A 20,666-nucleotide genomic window follows, 5' to 3' on the forward strand; every position below is an offset into this window, starting at 1 on the left:
GTCCCCTTCCCTTGCCCCCATAGTTGTTCTTGACTAAGAACAGGCTTTCTGGATTTATCCTGTCACCCCAACCACCAGAGGTCCAAGCAGCATAGCCAGTATGAAGGATGGCAGGGAAGGTCTACCTTGTCAAACATGTCCTTCAGCATGGCCACATCCTTCCTGAGGGTTTCAGTGGTGGCCTTGAGAGAGTAAATGTCAGTGAGCAAATCTTGCAGGGTCTTCATGGCCTGGAGAAGAGGAGAGAAGGGGAAAATGTGAAGTTGGGTGTAGGTGGGGGAAAAAGGCAAGTAAAGTGCAGAAGCTCTCTGGTGATGCCATGGTCCAAGAAGTCCTCACGGTTCTTCCAAGGCCTAGGCTGGAACATACTCAGAGGACAGAAAGTGACACTAAAGCCAACTGTGCTCTGAGCTCTCAGGTGGCCTAGGTGGGAAGGAGGCAACCCTGTGTTTGAATGTGTTCAGTAAGCAGGAGTCACTCATCATGAAGCATGGTGGGAAACGCTGGAGGATCAGCAAGGGAGTTATGATTGGATTTACATTTTTAAAGGGTCCTCTGGCTTCATGTATAGATTGGCCCTGGGAGGGTAAAGGGTGAAGCTAGAGGAGCAGGGAGGAAACTTCAGGCAAGAGCTGATGGGTGCAATGCTGGTCTCATAGCTTAGCACCACCAATGACTGGGGCTGCTACTGCATCTTCCTAGATTTTAGACTCCTCGGTCATAAAATGGGTATGAAAGAAAATATGATAATGTATATAAGGGGCCTGGTGCATACTTAGGCATTCAGGTAAAAAAAATAACAAAGAGTAAAATGGCAGAAATCCTTCTTCTCAGTAATTACATTAAATGTAAATGGATTAAATTAAATTTTCATAAAAGGTAGAGATTGGCAGAATGGATAAGAAAACATGACCCAATCTCATGCTGTCTATAAGAGACACATTTTAGATTCAAAGACACAAATATGTTGAAACAAAAGGACAGAAAAAGAAATACCATGCAAGCAGTAACTGAAAGAGAATCAGAGCAGCTATACTAATATCAGGCAAAATAGAATTTAAGATAAAAATTGTTACTAAGATACAGAGGAATATTTATAATAAGAGGGTCAATCCATCAGGAAGATATAATAAACATACATGAACTTAACAATGAAAATATATGAAATCAAAAATTGACAGAACTGAAAGGAGAAATTGTTGAAAACTTCAATATCCCATTTTCAATAATGGATAAAACAACTAGACAGAAGATCAGCAGGGAAATTTGAAGAGATTTGAACATCACTGTAAGCCAACCAGACATAATAGAACACTTCACTCAACAGTGGCAAAATACACATTCTTCCCACATAGAACATTCTGCAGAACAGACCATATGTTAAGCCATAAAATAAGATTCAGTAAATTTAAAAAGGACTGGAGTCACACAAAGTGTGTACTCTAAGCACAGTGGAATTAAATTAGAAATCAATAACAGAAGAAACTTTTGGAATTTCACAAATATGTGGAAATTAAATAACACTTTCCTAAATAATTAGTGGGTCAAAGAAGACATGACAAAGGAAATTAGAAACACTGAGATGAATTAAAATGAAAACACAAACACACCAAAACTTATGGGATGCAGCTAAAGCAGCATTTAGAGAGAAATTTTAGCTGGAGTGACTATATTAACAAAGAAGAAAGATGGCAAATCAATAACCTAAACTTCCACCTTAAGACATTGGAAAAAGCAGTGCAAACTAAACCTAAAGCAGGTAGAAAAAGTGAAACAATAAAGATTAGAGTGGAAACTAATGAAATAGAGAATAGAAAAATAATAGACGAGATCAGTAAAATGAAAGCTGGTTCTTGGAAAAGATCAATAAAATTAGCAAACCCTTTGCTAGACTGACCAAGAAAAAGAGAGAAGACTCAAATTACTAGAATGAGAAATGAAAGAGGGAACGTTGCTATTGACCCTACAGAAATAAAAAGAATGATAAAGGAATACTATGAACAATTGTATGCCAACAAATTAGATAAGCTGGATGAAATGGACAAATTCCTAGAAAGTCATAAACTACCAAAACTAACTCAAGAAGAAGTAGATAATCTGAATAGACCAAAAACAAATAAAATGATTGAAGTAGCAATTTTTTTTTTAAACTAAGCACAAAAAAAGGCTCAGGCCCAGATGGCTTCGCCACTGACTTCTATTAAACACTGAAAGGAGAATTAATACCAATTCTTCACAAACTTTTCCAAACAACATAAGAGTTCCAAACATATTCTACGAAACCAGTATTATTCCGATACAAAAATCAGACAAAGACATCACAGGAAAACTAAAACATGGATGCAAAAATCCTCAGCAAAATATTAGCAAACTGAGTTCAGCAACATACAGACAAATAATCCAATTAAAAATGGGCAAAGATCTGAACAGACATTTCTCCAAAGATGAGATACTAATGGCCAATAAGCACATGAAGAGATGCACATCATTAGACACCAGGAAAATGCAAATCAGAACCACAATGAAATACACTAGGATGGCTAGCATCAAAAAGACAGAAAATGGGGGGAGGGTGTAGCTCAGTGGTAGGGTGTGTGCTTAGCATGCACGAGGTCCTCGGTTCAAACCCCAGTACCTCCATTTAAAAAAAAAATTAAATAAACCTAATTACCTCCTCCCTCAAAAATGAATAAATTAAAAAAAACTTTTTTAAGACAGAAATAAGAAGTGTTGGTGAGGATGAGGAGAAATTGGAATCCTCACACACTGCTGGCAGGAATGTAAAATGGTACAGCCTTTTTGGAAAACAGGCTGGCAGTTCCCTAAGCTTGAAACACAGCTACCATGTGATCCAGAGATTCTGTCTCTAGGTAGGTAGAAATAAAAGCATATGTTCACAGAAAAATTTGTATAGCAATGTTTATAGTGGCATTATTCCTGTGGTGGGAGGGAATAGCTTAGCGGTAGATTAAGTGCTTAGCGTGCATGAGGTCCTCAGTTCAACCCCCAGTACGTCCATTAGAAACAGATGTATGTAAATAAATCTAATTACCTCCTCCCAAAAACAAAACAAAACAGAACATAGTGGCATTATTCCTAATAGCCAAAAAGTGAAAACAACCCAAATATCTATCAACTGATAAACAAAAACTGGCCTACTCATATGATAGGTTATTTGGCAAAAAAAAATTCAGGTACATGCTACAGATAAACATGAAAACATTATGGGGCTCAAGGAGGTGCAGGAATGAAGAATGACAGCTAATGGTTAATGGGGTTCTCTCTGAGCTGTTGAAAATGTCCTAAAATTGACAGTGATAACTATGTAACTGTGTATATGCTAAAATCACTGCACTGTATACCTTTTTCATTGGGGTATAATTGACATATAACATAATATTGTACACTTTAAATGGATGAAATTATTAGTACATGGAATATAACTCAACAAGGTTTTTAAAAATAGCATTTTTGCTTTAGACACAATGGGGAGACATTTCAACACTGTCTATTGGATGGTATTCGGGAGTTGTTAATTTTGCCGGGAGTGATAACGGTATTAAGAGACAGATTTTACAAATCCTTATCTGCTGTAGATGGAAAAAATTCTTTTCAGAGAAATCTGTGAGGTCCCGACCCCCCACCCCGCGCACAGATGCTTCCCTCTCCCCGTGTCTCTCTGGATGTAACAAGGGGACCAAATTACCCAAGCAGGAGTCCACCGCCACCACGGGTAAGTACAGGGCAAGCCCTGAAGAGATGGCCAGGCTTCCTGAGGGCTGCTCCACGGGTAAGGGCTGCACACGAGGGGAGGAGGATTCTTTTCTCAGGGGATGCTGCTCTGCTATGAAATGCAGTCGAAGGTTTCTCACCCAGACTCAGCCTGCTTCTCATAAACGGGGGCCATGCCCTGACTCCAGACCCCAGGAAGGGCCCAACTTGGCCTCTCAGGCCACAATCAGGGCTGGGATGGAGCCGAGTTCAGTGAAGCGAGTTCTAGAAAACTGCCCTTCCTGGAAGGAGAATGTCCAGACTCTCTTTCTCTCTCTCTTTCTGAAGAGGGCTTCAAGAATATAGGCCTGGGGGCCAAGCGCTCACAGGAGCCTTCAGGGGCTGATAAGGGGGTCTAAGGCAAACACCCCCTTGAACAACCCAAGAGACTGGTCTACAGGATCTCGGCGCCAGAGCTCTGGGCAACGGGAATGCTAATGCCACTTCCTTCCCAGGGAATGAGGAAGGCAGAAGCTCTTCCCAGCCCCAGGAGAGGGTGTTGCCAGTGCAGGAAGTTCACTGCTATTACTGCAGTGACTTCCACTCGATTCTCCAAAACCCCACAGTGTCTTCCCTGCCCTTAAGCTCTGTTCTGAAATTCTCCAAAGCCAATTTACATTTAAAATCCTTTTAATTGTGGGATACACAGCAGGCGATTTTTGGTTGGGGGAGTGAAATCGGGAGGGAGTTTTGAAATTTCAAAAAAAGCAGCAACGAGTTGTTATAATCCCCTAATAGGACCCACGAGTTTATTGATGGAAACAGGGTCAGTAGCCAGGACAATCTTAATAACAAACAGTGGACATGGCCCCTCATTTTCTCCTTGGGTCATCATCACAGACGAGGTAAAGAGGCCTCAAGGAGACAGCCCCAGGCTTCCAAGTGCAGCTTTTCAAAACTCACATTCAGGGCTGCCTGGGAGATGTGGGCAGAGCCTGGGAACCTGCAATTCTGGAAGAGCTCCCTGGCATGGGCAGGCCGTGGGGAGCGGAACCTGGGGTCACGGGAACCATGCACAGCAAGCAGGGAGCCCAGCTCTTCTAACTCAGCAGTTCCCAGGGGGGTGGTTTGGCCCCCAGTGGACATGTGGCAATGTCTGAAGACATTTCTGGTTGTCATGACTACAGGGCACTCTGGGCACCTAGTGGGTAGAGGCCAAGGATGCTGCTCCACATCCCGCAGTGCCCAGGACGGTCTCCACCACAAAGAACGCTCCGGCCCACATGTCAGTTGTGCCCAGGGAGAGAAACCCTGCACTAAGCCTGCTTAATGAGGACTCACTGCCCTGCCTGAACCCCTAAATCCAGTGATGTACTGATCAAGGGCACCAGCCCTCGGGCCACAACTGTGAGTCCTCCCAAACCTCTCCAGAAGCCCCCTGGCTGCTTGTGCTGGTTTCTCAGACACCAATCCCCCTGTCTGGGGTGGGTGCTGGGGCCAGTGGGCTTGCCTTTCCCCAAAAAGGGTGGCATTTGGTCTGCCAGCCTGGCTGACGCAGGCGGGGATGGGGGTGTGTGTGTGCAGACTCTTAGCTAAGCAGCTTGCACCATCCTAGAACCAGCTGCCATGGCAACCCCTACAATGGGTCACCGTGGTAACCCTGGCAACCTCAGCCAGGCTGGGACTTGGTGACATTCTCTAACAGCAGCAACATTCCTAGATGCACAAACAGTCCTCTGAGGGCGGCACGATCGGTCCGAACCTGCCTACCAGCCCACATTATGAGCTGGTTGGGTCACTCCGGGTTCTTGTGCATTCTAGAAGCCTTCACCCATCAAGGCAGGCTGGGGGCAGGCTGCTTTGGAGGGGCTGGCCCCTCGGACCCTGTGTCTGCCTCTCCAGCTCTGAGACCGTCAGTCACCCACGCAGCCTTCTGTGCCTCTAGTGACAATTCTTGTCTTAAAGTCCTTTCTATCTGGTATTAGTACAGTCACTGCAGCTGTCTTCTGGCTCCTGCTTGTGCGGAGTATCTTTTGCTATCCTTTTACTTCCAACCTGTTTGTCTTTGCATCAACGTGTGTCTCTTGGGGACAGCATATAGTTAGAGGATTTTTTTTCTTTTAATGGATTCTGCCAATCTCTGCTTGTTGTGTGTGTGGTAAAATACATATCATGATACTAAAGTGAGCAATCCAGTGGCATTTGGTGCATTCGAAAGGTTGTGCAGCCGTCACCACTATCTGGTTCCAGAACGTTTTCATCACCCCAAAAGAAAGTCCACGCCCACCAGCCCTCAGTCCCCCGGCCCCTGGCAGCCACTGCTTTCTGTCCCTACAGACCTGCCTCTTCTGGGTATTGTGTATGAACAGAATCAAGCACTGTGTGGTCCTCTGTGCTGGCTGCTCCCACTGAGCACGATGATTTAAGGTTCACACCATGTAGCTTTGCCTCTTACCCACATCAGCCCACCCTGGACAGACTGGACATCCCGCTCTGTCTAAGCAGTTCCCAAGCTTTATCTTGTTTAGTTTTAATTGTTGAAACAATCCTGGGAGGAGGAAGCCGTGGCCATCCCCCCACTTCCAGGGGTAAGTGGCAGAGCATCTCAGCACCCACATCCCTACACCTTCAACCCACCCACTTGGCCCAGGTTGGCACTGGCCCCCTTTCTTCTAACACTATGACTCCAAGTGGGTTACTTAACCTCTCCGTGCCTCAGTTTCCTCATCTGTAAACTTGGGGGTAATGACAGCACCTGCATCACAGAGTTGCTATGAAGATTAAAGAAGCAAACAGATGTAGCATCCAGCTTAGCTGGCACACAGCAAGCACTTGTTCTCAGGATCATTTCCCTGGGGAAAGGGCCAAGTGGAGGAGCCATGGTGAGGGGGATAGTGAGGAGATGGGGGTGTGGGACCCAGGAGCATCCGCTGGCGGACTCTGGCCTGTGCTTCTCATGGCTCAGCATTTCCAGTTTCTAGGAAGGGAGCTTGCATTGTCTGTTTTTCTGTCACCTCTATAAACATCTGCACCAGGGTTCCCATCTTTTTCAGCCCCCAGGTCAGCAGTGAAGCCCGGTGGCCCCTGGTTATTGACACCTTTTGGGGTACCTGCCAGTTCAGGCAGTGGGAGCTGGCCCGCAGGAGCTCTAGGTCTTAGGCCTGACACTGACTGCCTGGCTGGGAGTGGACACCTGACCCTAGGTGTGCCCTCCCGTTCTCTTATCCTAAAATGATAACCAAAAGACCCGGAGATTGGTGAGTGGATGCTGAAATAGGTTAAGGGCTGTTTTCGAGAGCGCAGGAGATCTACGAACCTTCCCACCCTGTGAGGCCTGTCCTCTCACTTCTTCCTTGGTGCCCATGAGAAACTCCGGCGTCCTTCAAATAACACATTGCCTTTGTTTAAAAAGAGTCTCAGCCCAAATGCCCATCAGCTGGTGAATGGCTGCACCCAACGTGGTCTGTCCATACAATTCAGCCATGAAGGGGAATGAAGCACAGACACCTGCTACCATGCAGGGGAACCTTGAAAACGTGATGCTCAGGGACAGAAGCCAGACACACAAAGAACATGTACTGCATGATTCCATTCATATGAAATGTCCAGAACTGGTAAATCTTTAGAACCAGAAAGCAGATTAGTGTTGCCAGAGATGGAAGAGGGGAGGAATGGCCAGGGATGAGGAGCCCAGGGTTTCCTTTCGGAGCCATGGAAATGGTTAGAATGAGATAGGGGTGGTGTTTGCACATGAGCAATGACCAAATGCCACCCAGTTGTTCACATTAACTTGGTTAATTTTATGGTATGTGACTTTCACCTCGATTTTAAAAAGAAGAGTGGTATACACAAACAGCTCATATAACTCAACAACAATAAAACAACCCAATCAAAAGATGGGCAGATGACCTAAACAGACATTTCTCCAATGAAGACATACAAATGGCCAATAGGCACATGAAAAGATGCTCAATATCACTAATTATCAGAGAAATGCAAATCAAAACTACAGTGAGGAATCACCTCACACCAGTTAGAATGGCCATCATTAAGTCCACAGACAGGAGGAGGGTATAGCTCAGTAGTAGAGTGTGTGCTTAGCATGCACAAGGTCCTAGGTTCAATCCCAACTACCTCCATTAAAAAAATAAATAAATAAACCTAATTACCTCCTTCCCCCTAATATATATATAAAGCCCACAAACAGTAAATGCTAGAGAGGGCTCGGAAAAAAACCTACACTGCTGGTAGGAGTGTAATTTGGTGCAGCCACTATGGAAAACAGTATGGAGATTCCCTTAAAAAACTAAAGATAGAGTTATTATACGATCCAGCAATCCCACTCCTGGATATATATCTAGAAAGAACTCTAATTTGAAAAGATACATGCACCCCAATGTTCACAGCAGCACTCTTTACAATAGCCAAGACATGGAAACAACCTACATGTCCATCATCAGATAATCAGATAAAGAAGTTGTGGTACATACGTGTACACACACACACACACACACAATAAAAAGAATGAAATAATGCCATTTGCAGCAATATTAATGGACCTAGAGATGATCATACTAAGTGAAGTAAATCAGAGAAAAACAAATAGCATATGATCACTTATATGTAGAATCTAAAAAAGGACACAAATGATCTTATTTACAAAACAGAAACAGACTTACAGACATAGAAAACAAACTTACGGTTACCAAAGGGTAAGGTAGAGGGAGGGATAAATTAGGAGTCTGAGATTAGCAGATACATACCACTACATAAAAAATAGATAAACAACAAGGTCCTACTATATTCAATAGCTTGTAATAACCTGTAATGAAAAAGAATATATATGTATGTATAACTGAATCACTATGCTGTATACCAGAAACTAACACAACATTGCAAATAAACCATACTTCAATTTAAAAAACTGAAAAATTAAAATAAAAGAGTGTTAACACATCCTGAAATGACTCCTCTGTGTGATGGATGGTCTCCATCCTCGTCATCACCCCAAAAGGAAACCCAGTAACCACTCACTCGGCGGTCCCTCCCCACTCCCTGTCCCTCCAGCCCCCAGCAAACACCCATCTGCTTTCTGTCTCTGTGCGTGTGCGCACTCTGAACATTTCACACAACATGCAGCCTTCTGTGTCTGGCTTCTTTGCTCAAAACTGGATGGAGACTGCAAGCTTGGAGCTTTGGTTCTGCCTAATTCAAAGCCAAACAGCACCCCCGCCCCACTGAAGGGACAAGCCCATCATAAGGGGTACAAGGTGAGAGTGAAAGGCCTGGCAGGAGAGCCACAGGGGCAGGAAGCTCCTGGAGGCCGGGCAGCCTACCTTGGCCATGGCTTCCTCGTTGCCCTCCACCATCTTCCGGAGCTTTATCAGGTGCCACAGGTCCCGGGCGGGCTGGCGAGTGCCCTGGCTGGCCTCCAGCAGCTGGGAGGTGGAGGGCAGTTCCTGCAGCAGAGCAGGCTGGCTCTCTATGTTGTCCATGCGGCTCACCACGTGGTCGAAGATGTTGCCGAGCCCCTTCAAGGGGTTGAGGATGGACTGGGCGTCTCCTTCCCGTGGCATGAACACGGCCTGCGAGGTCTGGAGGAAGTCCTCGTCCCCCGAGAGGACCTTCTTGAGCTCGGCCATGTGGATGTGCTCCAGGATGCCCTGGAGCAGGAGGTGCAGGGCCTTGAAGTTCACCACCCCGCCCTGTGGGATGGCGACGTTGACCAGCTCGGAGAACGTGAGTGAGAAGATTGTTTTGTCGGAGTCCTGGGTGTCCTGGACATCCATGGGCACAAGCGGTGGCTTACAATGGACCTGCAAGCTGCACAGACAGGTCCTCAGGGGCCTGGGGAGCCTGCAAGTCTCGGCAGTCAGGGAGGAAATGGCCTCTGTCCCGGCTGGAGCTCAGGAGGTTCTGGCTGCTAGGACACCAGAGAATGTGGCTGAGCAGGTGCGATTCCGAGAGCCTGGAGCAGGCAGAGTAGTTGCTCAGTTAACAGATGAGGACTGTTCCAACAGACTGACGGTCCACCTTTTAATTCAAGCCCTTCGGTTATGTAAGACCGATGACCCTTTCCAAGAAGCATGCAGGAAAGTTTGACAGAGAAGCAGCTCTCTCCCTAGAAGCCTCTACAACCTTAGGACAGAAGACAGAGTTCTTGGAGTTAAGAAACCCCAGGTTCCTGCTCTGGAAGCCCCATAAAAGAAGTTTCAGATCAGAAAGGGCAGAATTTCTTCTTGTCTAACCAACAGGGAATTCGTGTTGTAGCAGACACTTGTAGTAGCACCTGTGTAAATACTACACAGATACCACGGGTCCGGTAGACAGTGGGGTCTCTAGAGAAAGACCAGCCTGACTCTGGGGCAGTTTTCACGGCCTGGGTTTGGCAACTGAGGGCCATCGGCAGGATAGTTTTGTTTCTGTTTCTGACAACCGCCTGTGTTGCGGTGGCTGATGTCTGCTGTCCAGAGTCTTGAGGGCAGTGACTGCCCCACAAGAGGATCAGACAGCTCGCCTGCACAAAAGAAGGTCCAGCTATGATGGCATCTTCTGAACAACCTCCTGACCCGCTCCCTCTGGCAACGGGGAAGCTATGGACACCGAGATGAGCGTCCTCCGGGCTGACTCCTCCGCCCTCGGCTTGAAGAGGGTGGAGTGTGGAGGAAGAGCAAAAAGTAGCCTGGACAGGGGAACTGGCCTGGTTAGAGGGGCCTTAGTCCACTCCTGTGAACTCAACCTCACAAAATCTGGACCAACAGGGCTTCTCTGCCCCATGATGGGCTCAGATCAAACAAGACCAGTCGTGATCATGCCTGAGCTGAGACAAGAACAGAACGTGGTCCAAACCACAAACACAGCCACATGGCCCCTGTCCTGGCTGAGCAAGTGACCGCTGCTCCTCGACCAGCTAGACTGTTAGCTTCACTTCGTTCCTCCTGCCTTCGAGATAAGACTGGTTAATAAAAAATAATAAAATAATGCCATTTGCAGCAACATGGATGGCTCTGGCAATTGTCATCCTAAGTGAAGTAAGCCAGAAAGAGAAAGAAAAATACCATATGATATCACTCATATGGGGAATCTTAAAAAAAAAAAAAAAGGAACTTATTTATAAAACAGAAACAGACTCACAGACATAGAAAACAAACTTATGGTTACCAGCGGGGAACAGAGTGGGAAGGGATAAACTGGGAGTTCAAGATTTGCAGATACTGACTGGTATATATAAAATAGACAAACAAGTTAATACTGTATAGCACAGGGAATTAAATTAGAAATCTTGTAGTAGCTTACAGTGAAAAAGAATATGAAAACGAATATATGTATATTCATGTATGACTGAAGCATTGTGCTGTACACCAGAAATTGACACAACATTGTAAACAGGTCATAGAATTACCCCTGCTTCCTGACAGCACCCAATCCAGGACACTGCTCCCGTCACCCAACAAGGGCCCAGATTCTAGAACAAGTCCTACTATTTTAACCCTTTCGCGAGATGCCCCTGGGTTCCCCACTGTCTTGTTAGACTGAAAATGAAAGTGCTGCCTTGACATCTTTGGGTCTCAAAGGCCCCCTTGAGTTCCCCTGCTCTTGTCAGATGTGTTCCCCACCCCAAGCAGGAAGGGCCCCCCACCACTAGTTCCCCAACCAGACAGACCAGCTGCACTCCACCCAGTCCTCAGCCTGAGGGTCTTCAGTTCCCTGCCAGCCTGTGAAATTATTCAGACTAGCCCATCACATCCTCCTGCAGGAACCAGGGAGCACCCACCCCACCCCCATTACTACAAAGCCTGCATCTACAGCCCCTGCAGGTTCACTCTGCTCCCCAGAGCAACCCCAAGTGCCCTCTTTCTCCCACTGCCAGTATACGTGTGGATCTCACCTGTGCAGTGCCAGGTGTGGCACTACTGAGGGCAGGGTCCCTCCCCAACAACAGAAGGTGATCAGAACACTCATGGTGTGTGTTCTCCCTTGTGGCAAAAGCCCATAAACCCAATTTTGCTCAAGGACAGCTGGGTTCCTCGTGGTCTTGGCTGGAGGGGCAAGACCTTAGGCAAAATCCAAGGGTCAGCGGTCAGGGTTTTTGGACTTTGGACCTGCAGATGGGGGACCATGGAAATGAATTATTACAGAACCATAAGCAAGACTTGCCCAGGTGGGCAAGGGAAGGTAAGGAAAGAAAAGGGGAAATGGGCAGTTTTAGTGTAGCAACAAGGCTGGAGAGGTGGGGCCAGACCACACTCCCCACAGGCCTTACAAAAAATGTGAGCAATAGAATCCAAAGCAATTCTCGGACCCTGGGGGCCAGGCTAGCTAAGCGGGTGTAACGACCAAGCAGTTCTTTGCCATCTGGGGGGATAGCCATCACCTGAAGCCGCTCCTGTGTCTTGGGAGGTCTGCGTCTTAGTAGTCCTGGTGGGCGGGGGTGTTATTAGGACCCAGCTCACTCTGAAGCCAGGACACGAGCATTTAGGAAGACATGCTGGCAGCCCCCAGGGCCCACAGTGTGTGCTCCTCTGGGATCCAAGAAAGCGAAGCTACTAAATCAGCCCACGTTCCACCTTCAGGGAGGTGGGAACTCACCTCAAACAGCCCAATCTCGTCTCAGGCCTTCAAGATAAGGGCTGCCAGCGCACCACAGAGATACTGATATGTTTCCCAGCACCCGGCACTGGACCTGGCACTGACTCTTCATTCTTTCCTTCCACCAATATTTGCTGAGCACCTATTGTGTGTCAGATGCTGCTTTTAATAACGAAGGGGATCTCAATGAGGTCTGAGGAGGTCTCTGATCTCATGGAGTGTGCAGGCTAGGGGGGGAGACAGACACTTATTTTGCAAGAAAGGACAAAAATAACCTCAGGGAGTGAAAGGAGTTATGAATAAAACTGAACACGACAAAACAAGAGTGGGGGATGGACACAAATAGGCTTGTTGGAGCAGCCAGCCTCCAACGTGTACCCCAAAGATAGCCCCTGGGATTCACACCCTTGTGGTCTCCCCAGCAGTGTACCAGCGCACCTGGTCATGGCCCTCCCCGCCTGCACCAACATACACACAGGTGATCGTTCATTTCACACTAAGGAACAGCAAGATGTGGGAAGGTTGTGCATGCTGCAGGTGATCTGATGCTGCTAAATCAAAACATTTATGATGGAAATGCAAAAAAAAAAAAGTCAGCATGTTAGACTTGAAAGGATCCATAAAGTTTAAAACTCATGTCATCTCAGGTTTGAAAATTAAAACTTGTTATAAAACTGGAGGACCTGGAGACTCGGCCGCTTGTGTGAAAGAGGCCACCCACAGGGTGTTCCCAGCTTCCTGGAGGGCCTGGTGTTCCTGAGGAGGGATTTTGCCCTTAGGTCAGCACACAGCATCTGTGAGCTGGCACCACTCAGCTGTGATGGCAGAACCCTAATTCAGACAATTTCAGGACAAACTTATCACCGGGACATTCTTTGAATGGCTGTCGGAGCCAGAAGCCTATTAATATGATTGGAAAGAAGCAATAGTGTTTTTTCCCTCCCCAATAAATTGAGGTCAATGATTAAATCAGTTCTGTACAGCCCCATTCTTCCGCTTTGCCCACACAAACTGTCTTTCTTGCTGGATAAAGAGCTAAGAATGATGACCAGGTGACCTTTCCTCTCTCGCTCTGGGAAGGACTGAGCGGGGAGGCTAGGGCTGCTGGGGGAGGATTAGAGCTTGTGGTGAACATGTGCACTTCCTGGCAGCCGAGTATCTGGACATTCTGCTTATTTAGGGTGGGGGTGGAGGTGGGGGATCACACGACAGGTGCAGGTGGCCCACCCCCTACTCAGAAGCTAAAGTTCCAGTTAGACCCCACCCCACCCACCAAGGTCTCCCTTGTGGTTAAATGTGAAAGATCAACAAGGCAACTGCTGTCCCTGGTCCTGAATTTCAAGAGCAATGTTTTTAAAAAAAACTTTTCCAATGTAAATCAGCTCTGGACTAACCTGCAGGAAGCTGTGAGGCCCTGGGGGGAGGCATCTGTGTGTGTGTGTTGTGGGGCGGTCTGTGGAACTGCAGTGACTCAGCCACTTACCATGTTCAGTCCTTATCTCACTAGGATGAGGGGCGGATGGAAAGGGAAGGGAGTTTTCAGGACAACTATAGCGCAGTCAAGGGTCCAGCAGCTGGGTCACTGGACAATGCACACTAAACTTCCCAGGCAGGCTGTCTGGGTGGCATCTTGACCAGAACCAGCTTCCTGGTTCCCACTCGAGCTGGGCTTCCCAGCCAGAAACATAGGCTCTGTGAGCAACTGTGACCTTCCAGTCAAGTCCTTTTCTGCTCAGGTAACCAGAGTCAGTTTCTGCTGCTTGTAACCAAGAACTTCCAACTGGTTCAAAGTGTTCATTTATGAGGCTGGCTAAACGTGAGGAAAATACAGATGGAACTCAGTGGGGAGGGGCATCTGGGTGTCCAGGGGAGGCCACAGCCAATCATAACCTGGACTTGCTGGGTCCCCTGATGCCCACCACCCAGGAGGGTGTGTCCAGGTGGGAGTAGGGCAGTAGGTACCCAAATTTCTTCTTGGGGGACAGAAAATATAAGCCTACATTTGCACTGGTACCTGGACAAGACACTGTCCAACTCACTTAATAAGACCTCAGATCAGAGGTTTCCAGGGCTTGTGGGACAGGACCAGGGGTCTTCTAGATGCCTTCCTCCCCCCAGCCACCCACATCACATCCTTCATCAGGCTCTATTGACTTTTCCTCCTTACTATCTCCCAGGTCCATCCTCTCCCCTCCTTGTCCATGGCTAGTCCTGCAGACCTGTGCCTAGGACAAAGACCAAACCACTTGACGTGGTCTACAGGTATGTGGCTGGACACTCTCTCACCTCTTTGGTCTCAACTCACAGAAGCTCCCTCTGCTCTCTGACTAGAGCACATTGATTTTCTTTTCTTTCTTTTTTTCAATTGTGGTAAAATATACGTAACACGAAACTTAATTATTCTAACCACTTTAAGTACATAGTTCCATGGCATCAACTACATTCACACTGTTGTGCAGTCATCATCATCCTCCATCTCTAGAATTTTTCTCATCTTCCTAAATAAAAAACTCTGTCCCCACTAAACAATAACTCTCCATCCCACCTCCCCCAGTCCCTGGCAACCAACCTTTTACTTTCTGTCTCTGTGAGCTTGACTAATCTAGGTATCTCATGGAAACAGACTTACATAGTTTTTGTTCTTTTGTGACTGGCTTATTTCACTTAGCACAATGTTCCCAAGGTTAATCCGTGCTGTAGCGTACGTCAGAAATTTCCTTCCTTTTTGTGACTGAGTAACGCTCCCTTGTATTTGTATGCCACATTTTGCACAACCATTCATCTGTTGGTGGATGACAGCTACTTGGGCTGCTTTCATATTTTGGCTATTGTGAATAATGCTGCTACGAACATGGGTGTATTTGAAAACCTGTTCAAGCCCCTCCTCTCAATTCTCTTGGGCATATACCCAGAGAAATGGAATTTCTGAATCATATGGTAACTGTATGGTTAGTTTTTTGAGAAACTGCCGTACTGTTTTCCACTTTATCATTTTACATTCCCACCATCAATACACAAAAGTTCCAATTTCTCTGCATCCTCAACAGAACTTGCTATTTTCTGTTTTTCCTGTAATAGCCATTCTAACAGGTGTGATGTGGTATCTCAATGTAGTTTTGACTTGCATTTCCCTAATGATTAGTGATGTTGAGCATCTTTTCATGTGCATATTGGCCATCTGTATATCTTTTTTGGAGAAACAGCTGATCAAGTCCTTTGCCCATTTTTTAATTGGGATGTTTTTTGTCGTTGTCATTGAGTTATAGGAATTCTTTATATCTTCTGAATATTAACCACTTACCTGACATAATTTTCAAATTAACTTTCTTTTAGTCCCCCTGTCCTTGTCCTAATTCTTCCTGCCCTGGGCCCTTTGCACACATAGTCTCCCTGCCTGAAACACTTTTCCTTCCCATCTTTACCGGGGAAAGGGAACTCCTACTTATCCTTCAAACTTCAGCTCAGCCATCATTTTCCAAGGGAAGCTTTCTCACCCCCTTGATTTGGGAAATGTCCTCTACTCTGGAATCTTCACATTTCTCATGTTTTTCCTTCACATGCTTGTCATGGTCATCTGTGCAGCTATTTGATTAATGCTATTCTCCCTGACTAATCTGTGAGTTCCTGGAGGTAGAGTATATCTTACTTCCAATAGGAGATGGCTTCTAGCAAAAAGCACATAATAGGTGCTCATTAAATACTAAATGTCAGAATGAATAAAACAGTCATTTGTAGGGAACCTTTCTCCTAGGAAGGAGCACAAATGGAGATACTTGCTTCTTTTGACAACCTCCAGGTGAGTATAGGAAGGCTGATTTTACCATCTGCCATAACAATATTGAGCTGTCCCTGTTGACTCATATAGGAGAGAACAAATAACACCAAAGAACTTGAAGAAAATTTGAAGCTACACCCTATGTACCTTAATAATGTGTTCAGGGAACCACTGTGATCAGACACTGAATTCACAATTTCTTTAATCCAAACAATACTACTACAAGGCAGGGATCATCCTTATTCTTTTAGCACTTTGAATATATTGTTCCACTGCCTTCTGGCCTCCATTGTTTCTGATGATAAGTTAGCTGTTATTCTTATTAGGATGGGTGATGAGTCATTCTTCTCTTGATCTTTTCAAGGTTATTTTCTTTGTTTTGTCTTTTAACTATGACATACATGGGTGTGGATCTCTTTGCATTTGTCCCACTTGGAGACTGTTGACACCCTTGGATGTGTAGATCAATTTTTTAAGTACATCTGGGATGTCTTCAGGCATTATTTCTTTGAGTATTTCTTCTTCTCCTTTCTCTCCTCTCCTTCTGATATTCCCATTATAAGTATGTTGGTGCACATTTCCCTGAAGTTCTTTTCATTTTTCATTTTATTTTCATTTGTTTCATTTTCTTCATTTTCTCCTTGTTCTTCAGATTGCATAATGTCTATCAATCTAGCTTCAAGCTCACTAGTTCTTTAATCTGCCAGTTCAAGCACTTCTGTTTTATAGAGGAGGAAGTAAGGATCAGAAAAATTAAATAATTCACTGGAAGTCACACATAGCTAATAAGTGGCAGGACCAGGACTTGAATCTAAGATTCAGCTCTCATCCTGCCAATCACTTATTCAATCACTCATTCATTCATTTCTTTGAGTAAATAATATTTATTGAAAGTCAACTATGTGCCAGAAACTGTTCCAGGGGCTGGAGAACACCAAAAAGACAACATTCCTGCCCTCATGAAGACAGCAAACAAGTAAACAAATAGATAAATAGGGTAACTCAGATGATGTGTGTGCTATGAAGAAAGTGAAGCAGGCAGTCAGGGAAGCTTGTTTGCAGAGGTGACATCTGAGCTGGGACCTGAAGATAAGGTGTTCCTGGGGTTCCTTCAGGACAGAGACCTTTCTCCATCTCCGTCTCTCTAGCCCCAGAACACACAGCTCAACACATAGAAAGGGTTCAATAAATGTTTGCTAAATTGGATGACAAATTAACAAAGGAGCTGTTAACTCTCATGGGCTATATTTATGATAGAAATGTTACACAGATGTTAACATTGATATCATTCATGTTTCCATTTAGAATCATTTAGCATTTATATTTGAAGGTCTGGCAATACCAAGTGTTGGTGAGGATATGACCAACAGAACCCTCATGTGCTCTGGTGGAACGTGAGTTGGTAGAAGCACTTTGGGAAACTTTGTGGCAGGGCCTACAAAACTGAACACAAGAATACCCTATGACCCAGCCACTCCACCCCTCGGTGGGCACTCAACAGAAATACGCTCACACCAAGTACTAGAAAGTCTGTGACAACAATATCAGAATAGCCAAAAATTCCCACCCAGATGCCCATGAACACCAAAACAGACAAACTGCGGTCTATTCACATAATGGACTATTATATGACAATGAGAATAAACACTGACAACTACGTACAACAAGATGGATGACTTTCATGGATATAAAATTGAGCCAGAGAAGCCACATACAAAAGAGCTCATATCATATAAATTCATCTCTATAAAAATTTCAGAAAGGGAGAAAACTAAACTTTGCTGTAAGAAGTCAGGAGCGTAGTGGCCCCGGGGTGACCTCACGCTTGGAAAGCAGGTTGCTGGGAGGTGGGTACCTCGGTGTGTTCAGTTTGTGACAATGCATCATGCTGCATGCATAGTGCTCTTTTCTATATTAAAGGTCTGGGAATCTGCAACAATTCAAATAAATCAATCACTGACAACACGGATTCTGCAGCGGTGGTGTGCTCCCTTCCTGTCCTGTGCTGGGTGTAAAGACAGATTTTTGCAAAGAGTTGGCCTGAGTCTGAAAGTTTCCTTTTTCACCTTGTTTGTGCTGGCTCACATTGTCTCTGGAGAGCAGCTTGTGAGGTGAGAAATCAGTCTAGAGTCACAAGAGTGGGGGTCTGCTGGCCGCTGGCTCTGCGACTCTGAGCATGTTATCTATCCTCTCTGCTCACCTTTAGGTAAATGCACACAGGCTCCTTGTGAGAATGGAGAGAGGGGTGTGTGTAAAGAGCTTAGCATGGCACCTGGCATGAAATAAGCGCTCAGGGATGTTAGCTGCATCTCTCAAAATGATTACGTGATTGTGTTTGAGGCTTTTCGAGCCAGATGCATCAGCCTGATGGGTGGAGGGGGGTTAAGGAGGACGCAGAGGACTGTGGGAGGAGAGAGGCACCTGGTGGTGCTCAGGCTCTGCTCCAAAGGGCAGAACCCTTTAGTTACCTGCAGTGTAGCATTACACAACTGTACACAGGATGCTCCAACTGGCTCCAACTTGTAATAGAAGATACAGAAACAGGCAAAACGAATCTATTCGTAGTAGTCAGGCTAGTAACTTCCTTGTGAGGGGACAGTGAGTGGAAGGGGGCACAGAGGAGATTGCTGGGGAGAGGAGGTCACGCTCTGTGTCCTGACCTGGTGTACTAACATGTGAGGTTCATGAACATGCATCAAGCTCAATACTTAAGACATGCACTTTTCCTTTGGGTCTCCATGTAAGAATCAGGCCTCATTTTTGCTCTGGTCTAAAAGAATTAAAGTCAGAGGGCTGAACACTGCCCCCGCCCTGGCGCTCTGCAACACAGGCTCCAAGTTAGGAAGGAAAGGCCAGCAGGGGAAGCCACCTCATCACGAGTGCCATGGTTTTGCCAGCAGATGGCACTGGTTTAGAGAGGATGGAGGAGCTCTGACTTTTCCCACCTGAGGGGTGTTTTCTACACAACCTGGGAGGCATATAGTTGGATGAAAGTTCTCAGGAAACCGATGGGCCAGCCCCGTTGAAGGTTGACAGTTGTTCCTCCAGTGGCAGGAGGATGATCTAGTGGCAGGGCCCAAAAGTACCTGTCACCAAAGGTGTGAGGTGCTCCAGCTGCCCCAGCTACAGTAAAAATCTGGACTCAAAGGACGGCTGGTCAGAGACTGGAGGAGGAGTCAGGTGACAGAAGTAACCACGTGTGTGTGCGGTCTTGAAGAGGGAGGTGTCTGCAGAAAGTGAACACTCCCCAGGAGAACCTGAGACAAGTAGTTACGCTGCAGGACTGCCAATGACAGCTCCTGCCACCTCCTGGGACAGTCGTGGGCTCCAGGTCTCAGATACACCTCACAAGGATTCTATAGCAAATAACATTGAAAACATCACCCTCTCTCTGCACAGAGTGGGTGGGGGCTTGCCTTTACTTTGGTGTTTCATTATCTGTCTGAATTTTTCTGAGTTGCTTTGGGTAGAGTCTCTCTTTTTTTTTTTGGTAACTATTTTAAGATGTAATTCACATTCACTCATATTAAGTGTACAATTCAGTGGCTTCTGGTACATTAACAGAGTCGTGCAACTGTCACGACAAATAATTTTAGGACATCTTTACCACCCCCAAAATAAAACCTGTACCCATTAGCAGTTGCCTCCATTTCCCCTGAATTCTCCCAGCCCTAGCCAGTCACTAAGCTTTCCATCTCTACAGATCTGCCTATTCTGAACATTTCACATAAATCACACAATATGTGTTACTGTGTGACTCATTTCTTTCACTCAGCATGATGTTTTCAAGGTTCATCTGCGTTGAAGCACATGTGAGAATTTCATTTCTTTTTAATGGCCGAATAACATCCCATTGTATGGACAGACCACATTTTGTTGATTATTTATTAGCTGTTGGGTTGTTTCCATTTTTTTTTTTGGCTATGGTAAATGTGAATATTCATGCTACGAGTATGAATAAGTGCTATGGATATTTGTGTATGGTTTTTGTGTGGACATATGTATTCATTTCTCCTGGGCATTTTCTTATGAGCAGAATTGTTAGTGACCCTATGTTTATTCTTTTGACAAACATTTGCCTTTAGTTTTTAGTGCAAAAATACAATTCAATCATCGCGTTTATTCCTTGATTCCTTGGAGCAAGTGAGAGATGGCAGTTCAATTTTAGTGAGGGAACTGAGGCCCAGGGCACTGAAAGGATAGCAAATAGTAACACACCATTTGTCTTGAATGCCAAGAACCAGGCAAAGTGACCTGACCACAGTGAGCCAGTCCGTCCTCACAATAGCTCTATGAAGCTGGTATTATATTTAATCCCATTTGTGGTTAGAAAATTGAGTACTTTGAACAAGGCCACACAGTAGTACGGTCCAAAACTTGAACCCAGTTCCATCTTACTAAATTTTAGGCTCTCACTGGCGCTCAAATCCTCTGCCATTTGGTGGTCTTTGAAGGGTCATCAGATCTCCACCCAGCCTCTGGCATGTTAAGGCTTGTCTGTCCTGTACTACTGCATGGGACACTCTGGACCACCCTTTGCCCTCCCTCCTCTCTGACCCTTCTCAGTCTCCACAGGTCTTTCCTCTGGATT

At 45.7% G+C, this 20,666-nt stretch overlaps 1 protein-coding gene across 1 annotated transcript in view; it reads right to left on the reverse strand.

The window, feature by feature from the left end:
* C18H16orf96 (chromosome 18 C16orf96 homolog) overlaps positions 1-9,500 on the reverse strand; it is a 34,040-nt gene extending 24,540 nt beyond the window's left edge. The window contains exons 1-2 of the mRNA XM_074346874.1: positions 9,048-9,500; positions 126-230 (exon numbers count right to left, since the gene is read on the reverse strand). Of these exons, the coding sequence (XP_074202975.1) occupies positions 126-230; positions 9,048-9,500 (558 nt within the window). The remainder of the gene's footprint in view (positions 1-125; positions 231-9,047) is intronic.
* Positions 9,501-20,666: the final 11,166 nt, after the last annotated feature.

The sequence above is a fragment of the Camelus bactrianus genome, chromosome 18 (assembly GCF_048773025.1).
Source record: "Camelus bactrianus isolate YW-2024 breed Bactrian camel chromosome 18, ASM4877302v1, whole genome shotgun sequence".
NCBI lineage: Eukaryota > Metazoa > Chordata > Mammalia > Artiodactyla > Camelidae > Camelus > Camelus bactrianus.